This window comes from Zingiber officinale, chromosome 9B, assembly GCF_018446385.1.
Source record: "Zingiber officinale cultivar Zhangliang chromosome 9B, Zo_v1.1, whole genome shotgun sequence".
NCBI lineage: Eukaryota > Viridiplantae > Streptophyta > Magnoliopsida > Zingiberales > Zingiberaceae > Zingiber > Zingiber officinale.
The window spans coordinates 16,322,142-16,339,105 of record NC_056003.1 but is presented as its reverse complement, the minus strand read 5'-3'; the positions used below and the strand labels follow the sequence as shown (position 1 = coordinate 16,339,105).

General features: G+C 38.6%; 1 protein-coding gene across 1 annotated transcript; it reads left to right on the top strand.

Annotated features, from left to right (window-relative positions):
• The first annotated feature begins 404 nt into the window (after positions 1–404).
• LOC122022612 (serine/threonine-protein phosphatase BSL3-like) lies at positions 405–14,687 on the top strand. The gene is made up of 21 exons (XM_042580644.1): positions 405–1,105; positions 1,357–1,417; positions 1,607–1,685; positions 1,822–1,901; positions 1,974–2,068; positions 2,172–2,271; positions 4,220–4,289; positions 4,498–4,599; positions 4,700–4,781; positions 8,583–8,762; positions 10,214–10,481; positions 10,659–10,899; positions 11,051–11,221; positions 12,017–12,255; positions 12,716–12,800; positions 12,982–13,080; positions 13,168–13,367; positions 13,456–13,531; positions 13,613–13,748; positions 13,831–13,970; positions 14,095–14,687. The coding sequence occupies exons 1-21, from the start codon at positions 748–750 to the stop codon at positions 14,176–14,178; spliced, it is 2,946 nt and encodes a 981-aa protein (XP_042436578.1). The 5' UTR covers positions 405–747; the 3' UTR covers positions 14,179–14,687.
• Positions 14,688–16,964: the final 2,277 nt, after the last annotated feature.

The window sequence follows — 16,964 nt, the reverse complement described above, 5'->3', positions numbered from 1 at the left end:
AGGTTGCAAAGAAAGTTGGTTTAAACTTTCTGTATTTGAATTTTTGTCTTTTCTTCTTTTGCTTTACGTGTCTTCTTCTTGATCTGATTAGTATTCTTTTGGAACTGCTGGAGTGTTTCAATCTTTGACGATGTTTTTCATTTCGATATTTGTTCTTGGAATCCTGTCCGTTTGCTATTTTGATCCGTCTCAAAGAATAATAGTAAGGAAATAGATTGATACAAAATAATCAAGGTGAATTTTTGATACAAAATAATCGATCTATTTATGAAATAGATCGATGGCAAAAAAGGTATTTGGTGCGATGATTGAGAGGGATGAATTTTTTCGAAAGTGATAAAAGTAATTTACTGTGGAGATATTAGTTTTTTTTTTTTAATTTTTTTAGAGAGAACTAGAAAGACTAACACGGGAGAAGGGTTCTCTCTCTGTTCGCTCGCATTTATGTTCGCCGCTTTAATTTCCCTAATAATAATTCCACTTCTTCCGATTCGGATTCGAGAGCGAGAGGGAGAGAGCGATCGGTGGTGGAAATCGAAGCAGAAGAGAAGAGAAGAGGTGATCTACGTGCCTTCCAAGGCGAACTTCTCCGAGCGATTAGGGATCTCCGGCGACGGTGGTCAGGTTGAATTTCGACACCCGGGTCGAGGTGGGGCAGTGATGCCTATAGCGCCGGAGACGAGACCTGGCGGTTGGACTGAGTCGTAGGTCGCCGCGGTTCCTTCCCGCTGCCGTGTCTCCACCGGTATGGAGATCGATTCCTCGATGGCGACGGACACGGACCACGATCCAGCGACAGGGACCCGCCACGACCAAGCAAATGGGACCGCCTTGCCTCCCTTTCCGGCGGAGGAGGCGGGGCAGCAGCGGCCGGTCGTGGTGGGGCCGAAACCCGCGCCGACGTACTCGGCGGTGGATGCGGTCATAGAGGGGAAGGATGACGGGCCGACGTCTAGGTGCGGCCACACGTTCACGGCTATAGCGGCTGTCGGGGAGGAGGGAACGCCTGGGCACATAGGGCCGCGACTTATTCTGTTCGGAGGTGCGACGGCGCTCGAAGGCAATTCAGCGGCCCCACCATCGCCGGCAGCAAGTGCTGGCATTCGTACGTGATAACCCTCATTGTCTTAAGCTCTAATTCTCGTTGTGCGTATCACGTATCGCTACGATGTTCTTGATATTGGAATGTCTAGGCTGGTGTTAGAAACAATTATGTAGGTTAGGTCTCGAAATTCATTGTTCTCTTAGAAAATTTGGGAAGGTGGGGGAGGTACCACAATGAAGAAATTATGCTACTTTGAGATGGATGAAATATTGAATTGTTTAAAATGTTGTTTTTTTCCTTCTCCATTGCAGGCTTGGCAGGTGCAACGGCTGATGTTCATTGTTATGATGTGTTGACTAACAAATGGACAAGGTATTCTTCAACAGAGTGATAATCAATATATTGTCTATATGATATGACATAATCTTTTAGTTGAATTCATTTATATAACACTAACAGCAATATCTATGAGACCAGCTATGAGGCGGAGCCTTCCAATCAAATTTAAGCAATTATTTGATATTGTTTAGCTTAAGAGCATAATGTGATTGTATTTCTCAGGCTGACACCTCTTGGAGAGCCCCCATCACCCAGGGCTGCACATGTTGCAGCTGCTGTGGGAACTATGGTAGTAATCCAGGTAATCATGTATATGCAATTTCTAGTGCATTGTGGTTCTATAAATATGATACCCTCTTACTGTTTGACAGCATTGAATCTGTCGATAGAAAATAAATTAGTTTTTAAAGTAGATATTGTCTTTTTTTATCTCTTAGGGTGGAATTGGCCCTAATGGTTTGTCAGCGGAGGATCTTCATGTTTTGGACTTGACTCAGCAGCGGCCACGGTGGCATAGGTTATTATCTAATTCAGTTGGCTCACTCATTTATCTTGTCATCTTTTGATTGAGTGAGATTCTTGAATATAGGGTTGTTGTCCAAGGACCTGGTCCAGGACCACGCTATGGTCATGTGATGGCTCTAGTTGGGCAGAGATTTCTATTGACAATTGGTGGAAATGATGGTAGGAGCATTTTACTTGTGCATATAGAAACATGTTTTTATCAAAATTTTCTATACACATTCATTCATGGCTCAATGTATGAAAAACAATATACTATTGTCAGGGAAACGCCCTTTAGCTGATGTTTGGGCCCTTGATACTGCTGCTAAACCCTATGAATGGAGGAAGTTGGAACCCGAAGGTGATGGTCCACCTCCATGCATGTGAGTAAACTAATTGAGATTTTTAACTTATCCCGAGTAACATGTTGTAGTTACATCATAGATTTGTATAGGAGATTGCTTCGTTAATGGTACTTTTTTTTTTGTAGCCAACCCCAAACGGTTGGACAAAACACAGCTCAAAGTTGATGGTGTTCTTTTCTTGCATTCTCTTTCATCTATTTTTGCTATTTGTTCTGAATGATAAATGCTACAGATATATGCATTTGTGATTCAAAGTCAATAAGGCTACTGAAAGTGAATTATTATATATGTTATATCTCCTTAGTAGTAGCTATTGAGTTGTCTGTGTAGATTTGTTTGATTCCTAGCAGTTCGGCAATTAGCTGGATCGTTTTGCTGGCTTTTGGTTCATTATTACTATGGACTTTTTTTTTTGCCCAATATTTGGTGGTTCAAGGGAATTCTCATGCTAAACTTTTATGTTGTTCAGAGATTAATGCAGCATAGTCCTTTATAAATATTTTATAAGGCCAATGAACATATCTATTTGATATGCTATCCAAACACATCCTCTATAATTAACTTGTAATGAGCCCTATTTTTAGGGATGAGTAACATAAAAGGCATTGATATATAACTCACAATGTTCAGTATAATTAGTTTTTGATTCATAGTCTATTTCCCTCCATTCTATTTTGTAATTGTAGGAAGGGGAGCCTTGGTGCAATGGTAAAATTGTTACTTTGTGACCTAAGGGTCATGGGTTCAAATCCTGGAAACAGCCTCTTGCAAAAAGCAAGGTAAGGCTGCGTACAATTGATCTTTCCCCGCAACCCCGCATAGCGGGAGCTTTGTGCACCGGATTGCCCTTTTTCTTTCTATTTTGTAATTGTAGGGTCTCGAAAAAATTTTCTTGCAAAATCGAATTAAGAAATAAGAGTGACCCATCACATAATCTCCATATTCCTTTGAAATTCTTAGTTGTTACAACTTCAAGTAGCTGAATATCCTACAGCAGGTACACAGAAGAAGTGGAACTATGGTTTCTCATATGTGTGCCTGAAGAGTATATTCATGCTAGTGGTTTTAGTACATATTTTTTTATTGGCAGATCTGAAAAAGATCCTTTTTGGAACATATTTATCACTCTTTTATGTTGGATGGAGAATGTTATAAATTGATTTCTTACTGAATTACAACATGGATCATATAATTATAACCCCATGCTATTATTATAATATACATGACAAGAATGAGCTACTCCCTAGCACTTCCTACCGAAATCTTTCTAATCTGTAATACTTCATTGACTACCACTGTAGGTTCCTGGATGTCTTTGAAGCTATGAATTACTTGCTTAAGATCTACTGACTCTTGAGTCTTGATTTATCTAGATTGTATATCAACTAGTAAAGTGGTTTATATCGAAAAAAAATAATATTTTCTTTATCATGTTGTACTTTTCCTTATTTTACGTTCTTAGCTGTTGGCTTTTTATTCTGTATTTTCTCTTATTCCAGTGGCAGCATGCTTTGTAGCATATCTAAGTTAATTGAACTCTGCCAACCATTAATGTCTCAATCTTCCTATTTGCTTATTGCAGGACTCAAATGGCTAATGTATTCTTTCACAGAACTTCTGTTTATCATGCGATATTTCTTCAATTGTACATATGTTTGCTGTGACACTATATCACAAATTACGAACTGATTTAGTTACACTCCTGTTAACATTAGTTAGTCTGGTTCCAGTTTTTGGTTTTTTTCTGGGCAACAACTCGTGATGACTAATGATGCCATGGTACCAGTTATAACTAAAATTAAAATCACACAAGTAGCACTACTGTAGTTTAGACCTAACTGCACAAGTTTTGGCACAAATGTGCACATGTATGAATAGTGTTTTTTAAACTTTATTTGTCAGGTACAACTGTGGCCAATTGTTGACAAATTGTTTGAAGTTGATAACCATTTTGTTTGTGTCTTAGGTATGCAACTGCAAGTGCACGCTCAGATGGTCTTCTATTGCTTTGTGGTGGGAGAGATGCAAATGGGGTGGTGAGTTGATGATGTTTCTCTTAAATCAAATACCTTATATACAGTTTTGTCTCATTTTGCAAACTGTGGAGCAGTTTGCAGTCCAATCTTTGTAAACTATTTTTTCAAGCTTGTTTATCTGAACAGGAATAAAAAATTTCTTTGTTCTTATTTGTTTCTGAAGAGTTATTTGGATTTCTTTTTTAAATGTAACATGTTATCCCTTTAGCCTCTGTCAAGTGCATATGGTCTTGCAAAACATAGGGATGGTCGTTGGGAATGGGCTATTGCTCCTGGCGTTTCTCCTTCTCCAAGATACCAGCATGCCGCTGTGGGTCTTCCACTAACTCCCTCCCACCCTTATCTTCTCTTTTTGTGTCTGTTTATATCTGTACACTATGTTGATTTAAATTATCAATAAAATTTTGCAGGTTTTTGTCAATGCTCGGCTTCATGTCTCTGGAGGGGCTCTTGGTGGTGGACGAATTGTAGAAGACTCTTCAAGCATTGCTGGTATGCTTATACTTGACAGCCACAAAAGATTGTTATTTTCAGGGTAGGCTTATATTTGCCTCAGTTACTACTTGGACAGGCATAATCCCTTCATGATGTAGCCAAATAAAATATTGGTTGGTGGCTATTTAGCATTTAAAAGTTGTGAACTTCGGTTTGTACTAAGGCAATGCGCTTTTCAGTCTCTGAAGATAATTAAGAAAATACTGATTTATGTGTTGGTTAGTCCTAGGAAAACGTACCGGTTACACTGTACAAATTTTTTTTGTATAAGTGTCAAACCTTTCCTTAAATAACCTATTGCGTTCTTTAGAAGTTAAATTAGGAATCGCAGACGGAACTTAACATCATTGATTCTAAATTTAACTTATTTGTTCTTAATGGTTTAGATTTGAATCGCAAGCGGAACTTAACACTATTGATTTAAATCCACCTATGTTATTAATTCCATTAAATATTAATTTTCAAAATTGACTTCCAGGACTGCATGGCGAGGCACATGATCTTCTTGGATATGGGAGCAACCACCACCGCCTAGACAAAACCTTTTAAGGAAAACTAATATTTAATTTCCTTAAATAACTCTAGGTTAACCAAAAGGAACAATCGAATCACAAATTTGAAAAAGAAAGAAAACACAAATTCGAAAAACTAATTCGAAATACTAGATCTAATGCCTCTTGTGTTTGGAATTCTTACGAAAAGAAATAACTAGCATGATGCGGAAAACTATTGCTAATTATACATTTTTTTTTTGTAAACTAATGACCTCGAGATCTTCTGCCATATTCCTCGCCTCGCCTTGGACGTCGTGTGGGCGACGATCTTCCAAGATGAACACCACTCAAAAGCTTTCTTCCTCTTCCTCTAAAATCCGGCCACCACCACCACCAAGGAGAAGAGAGCAAAGGGAAAGGGAGAAGAGAGAGGGCCAGCCACCAAGAGATCCTCCAAGTAAGAGAATAAGAGTTGTGTCTCATGAAGCCTCCTCACCCCTTCTTTTATATTAGTTGTCCAAGGCAAATAAGGGAAGAATTTTTACAAAAATTAAAATCTTCCTCTAATTTTCCTTTTCCCTTTTAATTTTTCCTTTTCTTTCCTCTTGATTGAATCAATCACCAAAAATTAATTTGATGATTTTATTTTTTAATATGGCCGGCCACCTTGCTTGGGCACCAAGCAAGGGTGGCCGACCCCCATAAGAGGAAAGAAATATTATTTTTTTTTTATAAAATTTTATAAGAAGAAAAACTCTTATAAAATTTTACAAGCTCTCTTTCCTAAAGTAGGAGTTAAAAAAGGAAAGTTCTAAAAATTAAAACCATATTTTAAAATTTAAAACTTCTCTTATAAAATTTCCTTTTTTAACATGATGATAGAAAATTTAAATTTTAAAACTTATCTTCCTTTTTTTTCTTAATCATGAGGATGGTTAAAAAGGAAAGTTTTAAAACTTTTAAAACTCTCTATTAAAACATGTGCGCTAATTCAAATAAGGAAAATTTTAAAAATTAAAATCTCTCTTTTAAAACTTATAGTTTTCTATAAAGAGAAGATTTTAAAAATTCAAAACAACCCTCCTTGTTTGAATTATTATGGTCGGCCCCTACTAGCTTGATCACCAAGCAATAAGGTCGGCCCCTATAGAAGAGGATGTGGCCGACCCTTGCTTGGTCACCAAGCATTGGACCGGCCCCCTTCTTGGACACCAAGATGTACTTATATTTGGATGGACTTGAGGCTATAATGAGGCTACGACAGGGACCTAGAGGAGAAATTGTTTTTGGCCTTCCGATGAGCTTGAGTATCCCGTGTTCGCCCCGAACACACAACTCAAGTTCATCGATAATAACTCATTCCATTAGAGAGTTATTATCGCACTACCGCACCAATCCCAAATTACATTATGGGCTCCTTCTTATCATGAGTGTGTTAGTCTCCCTGTGTTTAAGATAACGAATGCCCACTAATTAAGTAAGTTAACAACTTACTTAATTAATATCTAGCTCCTTCTTATCAAGAGTAGTACCACTCAACTTCATTGTCATGTCGGACTAAGTCCACCTGCAGGGTTTACCATGACGATCCTTATGAACTCCTCTTGGGGACATTCTCAACCTAGATAACTAGGACACAAATTCCTTCTATAATCAACAACACACACTATAAGTAATATCATTTCCCAACTTATCGGGCATATTGATTTATCGAGCTAAACCTCACCCTTTGATAAATCAAAGAAATAAATATTAAATATATGTGCTTGTTATTATATTAGGATTGAGAGCACACACTTCCATAATAACTAAGGTCTAGTTCTTTTACTAAGTCAGTATAAAAAGAACTTACCTAAATGGTCCTACTCAATACACTTAGAGTGTACCAGTGTAATTTATTAATCAAGATAAACTAATACTTAATTACACTGCGACTATTCCGATGGTTTGTTCCTTTCCATCTTAGTCGTGAGCAACTGTTTATAATTTATAAAGAACCGTCAACATGATCTTCTGTGTGTGACACTACACACCATGTTGTCTACTATATAAATTAATTGAACAATTACATTTAACAAATAAATGTAGATATTGACCAATGTGATTCTTTTATTTCAAAAATAAATATTTACAAAAGCTAGGCTTTTAGTATACACTCCAACATTATGTATGTCCTAGTTTACCAAGTGTATGACTTACAAATTGCATACATTTGTGTTAAGAATTGTCAAGACCAAAGTTGACATTTGCAATTGAAACCATCTTAATTTATTTGTGCAATAGGATCACCTGGATGGCTTATTAAATGCCCAATCTACTGTACATTGTTGCTATACAGTTTGTTTTGAAACGACGATACAATGCAAGGCTTGACTGGGAAATAACCCTCGTCTCTCCTGACAACCTCTTGTTGAGGGTTTAGTGCCATACATGGTCCCACATTGGCAATCCACAATAACTGACAGATTGGGTTGCATTATCCCTTCTATGTTCTGGTACAGGGATGAAGCGAAAAATTCCTTGTAAGCAGAGCAAGAAGGGGGATGGACAAATATTTTTATCTCTGCCTAATCTCATTTGCCTCACATAAATTTATAAAATATAACTAATGTAATGAGTAATGACTTTTAGCAATATTTTGATGGTTTTACATTCCTATCTTGTAATGCCATCACCATCATGATTGTGGGGCAAGGGATGAGAAAAACAACTTTGCCTTGCGACATGACATGCAGAACTGCCGTGGGACAGATAACCTTGCTTCCTATTAATAGTAGTGTTCCCATGATGGAGAAGTGGACTATGAAGCTGTGATATCTCTGACTATAATTTCAAGGTGGCTCAGATTGGATATGCAACACCGGTCAAATTCAAACTGTACCTGAAACTAGTTGGGTTTTGTAAAGCAGACAAGGATCCTTCATCCTTGTCTAATCTGCATAGCCCTAAAGGTAGCCATGGAGGTGGGATGTCCAGATTTGGTTCAGTCCCAAAATTATATTTATTAGCTGAACTTGAATGTTGCATTATCTCCTATCTCGTTTGATCTCTTTACAATCTCCCTGTTTGCATCACAATAAATGCCGAAGTGTGTCAACTACTTTTCTTTTACAGTTTGATATTACAACTCATAATGAAAACGGCGAAAAGAAATAAACCATACCATACAAGTTGATGTTTTCTGGAAAAGATTACAGTTTGACCATTTTTTTCCCTTTTTCTTTTAAAGCCTAAAACACATGTCCTTTTATATAATTTTCCTAGTAATACAGATTCATTTACAGCATGTATTTTTGTTCTTTAGTGCTAGACACTGCTGCTGGAGTTTGGTGTGATACCAAGTCTGTTGTTACAAGTCCCAGGAAAGGGAGATATAGTGCTGATGCAGCTGGCGGAGAAGCATCTGTTGAGATAACAAGGCGTTGTAGGCATGCGTCCGCTGCTGTTGGTGACAAAATCTTCATTTATGGAGGATTACGAGGCGGTAAGAATTGGAACATTGTTTTTGTTTTGCAACTTTTACTGCATTTGGCTTGTATCACACTGAAAAAATTACAATCTCTCTTCACTTTTTGATTTTTCTGCTTGCTATCTTCTTGTTTATAATATTATGTGAATATCTTTGGCTACTCTGTTGCCTTTGTCAGTGATCTGATGAATTTCTTACACGTAAATGCTTTGATCTTCAATCATTTGATTGCATAGTCTCACAGTGTGCCAAGGTTTTTATGGGTCACATTAATTCAGATGAGAATGGTTTAACTCATGCTTTCAGAAATATTCTACTCATGGTTTTCAAAGACCATATTGTGCTGCATACCAGCAATTTTACACCAACAAAATGTCATACTTATTATTGCTTTACAAATCATAATTGGTGATGTGTCATTGTTTTGTTCCCTGTTGCATATCAGATGTCATTCGAGCAATAGTTTGTATGAGTCCAACGCCAGTTGTTCACATCCTTCTATCCAGTATCATGCCCCAACATGTTGGTTCTTTCTCACATTTGTTATTACACCTTTTAAGACTTCTTGAAAGCTGTCCATTTTATTGACGCTATCCACTCTTGGTATTGCAATAGCATAACTGTATAATTGTTCTCTGTTTGAAATTCAATGCTAGTAGAATGTGTTGGGTTGCCATTACCTAAATTAGGAATTTCTTGGTAAAAAGGTAGATACAACTGATGTGTCTCAAATTACCATTGAATTTCTGAAGTTGATTAAAATTTCATATTTAAGAATGTTGGCGACACCAGTTATGAGGCTCTGGCTACACATTACACTGTTATCAACTGAAATCATCTATTGGCTTAGTTTTCCAAGGAAAGAAATGCTCCAATAGGAAGGCCCAAGAAAGGAGAATGTATTACATGCTAATTTAGCAACTTTACGTAAGATCTGTAGTATTGAAAATAATCTCTTTATACATCTTGAAAACCAAAATTGAAATTTTAATTTTAGTACACTAACTTTCAATAGTCACGCTGCTGCAGAAGTGTAGTATTTTTGAGTGAGTTTGGAGAGAGAAAAAGAATACACTACTCCCATTTAGCCTCTAAGCTTTTAAGTGTCAACTGCCTCTAATTGTGCATACTTCTTTTACCAACCATAACTCTGAGAGAGACACAGAGTGCGGAGAAAAAAATTGATCTGAATAATTCTTCTACAGAAGTTATGGAGGAAGCTGGGCACATAGGAGACAGCTATCCTTTACTTTTCTCCTTGAGATACATTTTTTTTTATAACTGTTGGTCAGAAGTGAAAGCTCCATAACTCTTGTGATTTGTTCATGCATGTGTACACTGCTTCTGGTGTTTGAAAGCTACTCCTTTATCATGCATATTTAGATGTGTCACTTTGCTTTTTATGCTGTTAATTTGTACACATCTTTTTCACTTTTATTTTAGCTGCATATATATTATTTATGTAGGTATGCTTCTTGATGACCTACTTGTTGCGGAAGATCCAGCTGCTACTGAAACAAGTGCAGCTTCCCACGTTACTGCTTCAGCTGCTAATGCAAATGCACAAATAGGTGGAACGCCAGAAAGATACATGTTCTTTGATGAAAGATCAAGGCAAACTTCTACTGAAACAGTTCTTGATGGTGCAGCAGTGATGGAACCTTCAGTGGCTACTGTCAATGGCGATATGTACACCAACATGAACACTGATGATTCCATGCTTCAAGGACCGAGGTGGTATATCAGTTGACAGGACTAGCATTTTCTGTACTTTATTGGTGATATTTCTAGATTTGCATATGCAAACTGCAAATTGCAGACGTGCTGCTTTAGCTGAGTCAATGGCTCATGATATTTTGATGGATTTCCTGGGATTCATTTTGAAACATGTGAAATATTTGGGTTTTGTAGATTGAACAAAGGTGTTCAGTATTTAGTAGAAGCGTCAGCAGCAGAAGCTGAGGCAATTAGTGCTGCTTTAGCTGCTGCCAAGGCACGACGGATCAATGGTGAGGTCGAACAGTTACCTGATCAATCCTATGATTCAGAGGATACTCCAGGTGAAAAACAACTCTCAAATCTCAGTAAAACATCAGACACTTCACTTTCAAATGGTGCATCTCGAATTGGGGTCCGATTGCATCATAGAGCGGTCAGTATGCTATGACACCAAGTTTTACGCTTCTCTGAATTTTAACTGACTGCACAGATATTGAAGTATATCATATGGCTGGAAGATAATTATTAGAGGGGAGAAAACAGTGGCCGTTTCTGGGATCTTACCTACAATGTCCTTTTGGCAGGTGGTTGTAGCAGCCGAGACAGGAGGTGCTTTGGGTGGTATGGTCAGGCAGCTCTCAATCGATCAATTTGAAAATGAAGGTAGAAGGGTCAGCTATGGCACACCAGAGAATGCTACTGCTGCTAGGAAACTATTAGACCGTCAAATGTCTATTAATAGTATACCCAAAAAGGTAACTACAAAATTACAACATCCAGGAAGAGGGATATTACTATCCTACTCTTGCAGTGTTCACAAGGGCACGACTGTTGTTTTTGCTTAGATATCTAACGACCAACTAGTTTCATATGGTAATTCAAACTTGATCCCTTAAAAGCATATCTAGTTAACTTGGCAAAAAATTCAAAATATTTGTTTTCAATTTTTAGTCTTTCATTTTTGGTTCATGATATAAAATAACTAAATAATGTATTGATTCTGGTTTCTGTGAACTTTTGGGCCACTACTTATAAGGAAAGGAAGTAGCAGACCATATTTTGTACGCTGATGTCACAGTTTAATAAACGCAAAGCTATATTAGATGTGAATACTTTAAGTGTGAGCAGTACTGAGCAACATTTTCCAATACCAGCACTTAATCACTACTTTAGAGTCTGGCACATCCCGCTAACCATAAATACGTCTGGCACATCCTGCTAACCATAAATACTTCATACACAGATCAAGAACAATGTTCTGAGATCTATAATGTCTTGTTGATTATGTGTGTAAAGTATATCTGTAGGAAAACATGAGTTTGTAATCATATATAGGCTGAAAATATTTCATAAATTATGGGATATGATAGTGTAACTTTTAGATAAATTTGTTTAGAAAAAGTTCATTAGAAGTCTAAAAGAATAACTCATGTTATTAGTCTATAAAAAGGGGTTAGGATTCCTTGTACTTGACAATTTTTCACTTAATATAATTTTCATTTTTAAACAATATCTTCTAGTGATGATAGTTTCATACATTCAATTTACAGGTTGTTGCTCATCTCCTGAAACCACGTGGTTGGAAACCCCCTGTACGCCGTCAGTTCTTCTTAGATTGTAATGAGATTGCTGAGCTCTGTGATAGTGCTGAAAGAATATTCACTAGTGAGCCAACTGTTCTACAAATTAAAGCTCCTGTCAAAATCTTTGGTGATTTACATGGTCAATTTGGGGATCTTATGCGGTTGTTTGATGAGTATGGTGCTCCTTCAACAGCAGGGGACATTTCGTAAGCATTTTTGACTTTCATTAATTCTATCAAGCATGACTAAATTTCCACTATGCTTTCTTCATGATTCAATTAGTACAGAATGCCCTTCTATATCCTGTCCTTAATGTTCAGCTTCAGATATTAAAACCCTAGGCTTACATTTGCTTCAAGCTTGCTTATATTGCAGTGTGAAAATAGCTACTGACCAGACCAAGTTTTAGCAAGATGATAGGTGCAGTTTTTTTTCTGTGATCTGTACAATTTTTTTATGGTTTGCCTTTGCACTGTATAACTTCAGATATTCAGATTCTAGGATTAAGTTTGCTTTGGCCTTGCATGTTGCAGTGTGAAAATAGATGCTGACTACACAGTTTTGGCTACGTGCTTGTGTGCATCTTTTTTGAACCTGTAATATTTTTATTTGTTAATATTTTTCTATTTCGGCTTGTAACACTGTCTTAACTTTCATCACTTTCAGTTATATTGATTATCTCTTTTTGGGTGACTATGTTGACCGTGGCCAACATAGCCTGGAAACTATTACTCTTCTCCTTGCATTGAAGGTATTACTTTCCACTCAAGCTTGTACATGTTATTAGTCTTATGCAAGCAAATATCATTTTGAAAATGTTTAGTATCAAAGAATCCTTGAAGGTATTACTTTGCATTCACTTGTACGTGTCTATGTTTGTAAATTTATTGCATCATTAAGCTATGAGAAAGCTTTCTGAATTGATATTGCAGATCGAGTATCCACACAGTGTTCATTTAATTCGTGGAAACCATGAAGCAGCAGATATTAATGCTTTATTTGGGTTTCGTACTGAGTGCATTGAGCGAATGGTACCATTAAATTTGATTTTCTGTCATTAGTTAGTTTATCAAGAAAAATTTGTGTTCCATATCATTGTTTATGCTATTTGGAAACAGGGAGAACGAGACGGAATTTGGGCATGGCACCGTTTTAACCGATTGTTTAATTGGTTGCCTTTAGCTGCTACAATTGAGAAGAAGATTATCTGCATGCATGGTGGCATTGGCCGTTCGATAAATCATGTAGAGCAGATTGAAAACCTTCAGCGACCTATCACAATGGAAACTGGTGCAATCGTTCTTATGGATCTGCTATGGTTGATACATACATAACTGAAAAGAAATGTCCTCTCTTGATAGTTTTTTGTCAGTTAATAATTATCCCCCACTTTCTTTTTCATGCAGGTCTGATCCAACAGAGAATGATAGTGTTGAAGGTTTAAGACCAAATGCCAGGGGTCCTGGCTTGGTTACTTTTGGGGTTAGTGATTTATATTTGGCTTGCATTATTTCACTCGATTCCTATACAATTGTTTTAATTTTTTGATCTTCTATGTAACAGCCTGACCGAGTCATTGAGTTCTGCAATAATAATGACCTCCAATTGATAGTACGGGCACATGAGTGTGTCATGGATGGTTTTGAACGGTTTGCTCAGGGTCATTTAATCACTCTTTTCTCTGCAACTAACTATTGTGGTGAGGATCCATGGTTTTGAAACAAGACAGTCTATTGCTTATTTGTTCTTTCCCCTGATTTTCGTTCAATCCATACATCCAGGAACAGCAAATAATGCCGGGGCAATTTTGGTTTTGGGACGAGATCTCGTGGTCGTCCCAAAGCTAATTCATCCTTTACCTCCTGCCATCAATTTGTCCGAAACATCACCGGAGCGTCATATTGAGGATACATGGATGCAGGTAAATATTGCTATGATGTAACTCTCTTAATGTTTGCACTCTATTGTTGCATCTATCGCCAAAAATATTTTATCTAATCTGCATGCTTTAGTTTCTGATTTTTTTTTTAAAAAAATTTGATCAGGAAATTAATGCCAACAGACCGGCCACGCCGACCCGAGGCCGACCCCAAGTGGCAAATGATCGAGGTTCTCTAGCCTGGATATAGTAATCACCCAAAATACATATATACTAATGCCCGTTCCATGAACTGAGGTCCCCAGTGGTTCATGTGTCAGAACTCTTTTAGACAAGAAAGCTGGTTTTATTAACTGACCAAAAAAATTTGTAAAGCTCTTAGATGTTTCAACATGTAAAGTAAATTGATAGTTGCTTACAGAGGTGTTTGGAGTCATTATCATGTAACTTTAACATGTGAACTGGTTGGTTTACTGCACTAGGAAGTGCTCGGAGGCTGCCCCCGTTGACACAAGCTTCACAACTGTATATTCTGCTGCAGGATAGGCGACTTCATGTATTTGTCGCTGGTTTTAAATCATTGCTGGTATTTTTGTAGTAATTCTTTGTAACTCAAGAAGTTATATTTTTTTTTTTGGAACTGAGGTTAACAATCACTATGAGCCATGTATAATAATAGTCTTTCCCCATACAGCGCTTCTGTCACTGTAATTTCTCTGGTGATGCCGTGTACAATACAAGTTTTGAGTGTGTTGCAATCGATAAGGTGTGTTGGTTTGTGAGAATATGAATTCAATAGAGTTATTCTGCCTATCATTCTTTTGGTTGCTTAGTATGCAATAGTCAATTAACAGTTAGTTCTTAATGTAAGTTTATTATTATTATTATTATTATTATTTTTTGATATGATGAATAAGGTAGAGCTTTCAAAGTTGTGGTCAAGGTTAAGAAAGTTAGCGGGTGTGACAGTTAAGGAAGGGTCAACGTTCAGGGCTAATAGGGTCTCATGACTTGATCAAGTAGTCTAGTCGATCAGACTTGTTATTCGATCGAAGTCCGAGTTCCCTTGGCTCGAGGAAATCTCGAGTCGAGTTGGTTTAATTCAATTTGGAAATATATGGTCATATTGCTCAATCAAGTCGTCTAGGTCTATTGGACCTTTTGGTTGATCGGAGCTTGAGTTCCCTCAGCTTGATCGGATTTTGAGTCCTCAAAGAGGTCGAACAGAGTCTTCAAAGAGGTCGAGCTGAGTTCTCAAAGAGATCGGATCCTCAAGGTGGTCTACATCCCCTAGCTGAGTTGATCTCCTCCGAGAGCAAGGTCCCATAGGACGTTGGAGGGGACTCAGTCGACAAATCATCATAATGCATTAATGAATCATTAGCTCAACATTCCTTTTGGGTGTTTTTTGTATAACCGTTGTCAGAGAATACATTAGAAGTTTCTACCCTTCAAAGCACGGGAATTGCAGGACTATTCCGGGAAAGGTGTTAGAGTGTCATAATAATCGACCCTATTTTAGAATGCATCGAGATTCGGATAGAGAGAAGAAATAATACTATATAAGGGGGTCTCCACCTAATGTCGCAGGTGTTGGAACCCCAAGGTGATTTTGGTATGATCAACCAAGTTAGGTTAGGTCTTGTTATATTTTGATCTCTGTGTCTAAGTGTGCAGGAGCTTAGGAGCATAGGAAGTCGAGCGGAAGATACGACTAATGAGAAGGACGGCACGAGAGAAGTTCACCATCTGATCTATTTTGGGCAGCTGATAGAAGTCCTTCGGGCACGCCTTGTTTAGGTCATGGAAGTCAATATGCAGACCCGCCATTTGTTGTCCGTCTTGGAGATTAGAACAACATTAGCTAGCCAGCTCGGGAATTGTACTTCCCTGATATGGACGACCTCTAGTAGTTTCTTTATTTCTGCTCGGATGATCACGTTCTGCTCCGTAATGAAATCTCTTTTTCTTTGTTTGACCAGCCGAGCGTCCAGTCGGACGTGAAGCTTGTGCTAAGCCACCCTCGGGGATATGCCAGGCAGCTCATGTGTCGACTAGGAGAACACATCGTGATTTTGTTTGAGGCAGGTGATCAACTCTGCCTTCCTCCTCTCCTCCAAGTCGGCGGCGATGAAGGTCGTGGCTCCCGACCGACTTGGGTGGATCTAGATCTCCTTTTTTTCTTCATATACTAATGTGGCGATTTTTTGGTGATAGCATTTATCTCTAGTCGTGGATTCTTCCGAGCGGCCTTGGCCTTGGTCTTGATCATCTCCACATAGGTATGCCAGTAGCCAGTTGGTCGCCTTTAACCTCGCCCACCTGATCGTCCACTGAGAACTTCATCTTCTGACAGTAGGTCGACACTACTGCCCGGAACTCGTTGAGGGCCGGTCGGCCCAAGATGACGTTGTAAGCCGATGGTGCGTCCACTACTATGAAGTTAGTAGTCCGGGTCGTCCTCAGCGGCTCTTCCCCCAATGAGATGACCAACCTTGCTTGGTCGATCGGCAAAACTTCGTTGCCTGTGAATCCGTAAAGCAGGGTCGCCATGGGCAGCAGCTCCTTCGATCGATCTGTAGCTGATCGAATGTCTTCTTGAAAATGATGTTCATCGAACTCCCCGTGTCGACGAAGGTCCGGTGAATGGTGCAGTTGGCGATCACCGCTTGGATGATCAGAGCATCATTATGAGGGATCTCTACTCCCTCTAAGTCTTTCGGGCCGAAGTTGATCTGGGGGCTTTCAGCCTTCTCTTTGCTGCATCCAACGGCGTGAATCTCCAGCCGTCGAGCGTATGACTTCCGAGCTTGGTTAGAGTCCCGTCGGTTAGCCCTCCGGCGATCATGTCTATCTCTTCCCAGAAAGCGTTGCTCCTGTTTTCATCTTCCCGGATGGATGACCTATTTCGCTCGGTCGAGATCCTGGAGGGATCGATTTCCTCCCTTCACTGATGGTGATGGCGCTCGGACTCCCTTCTTTCTTCCTCTCGTCGTCCGATCGAGCGATGACGATCTCGTCGATCAGGAGAGGGGG

Coding starts and splice junctions, on each gene's coding strand:
- LOC122022612 (XM_042580644.1), top strand. CDS start 748: ATGGAGATCGATTCCTCGATGGCGACGGACACGGACCACGATCCAGCG. Junction 1,418..1,606: donor TTGACTAACAAATGGACAAG/GTATTCTTCAAC, acceptor TGTATTTCTCAG/GCTGACACCTCTTGGAGAGC. Junction 10,482..10,658: donor TCCATGCTTCAAGGACCGAG/GTGGTATATCAG, acceptor TGGGTTTTGTAG/ATTGAACAAAGGTGTTCAGT.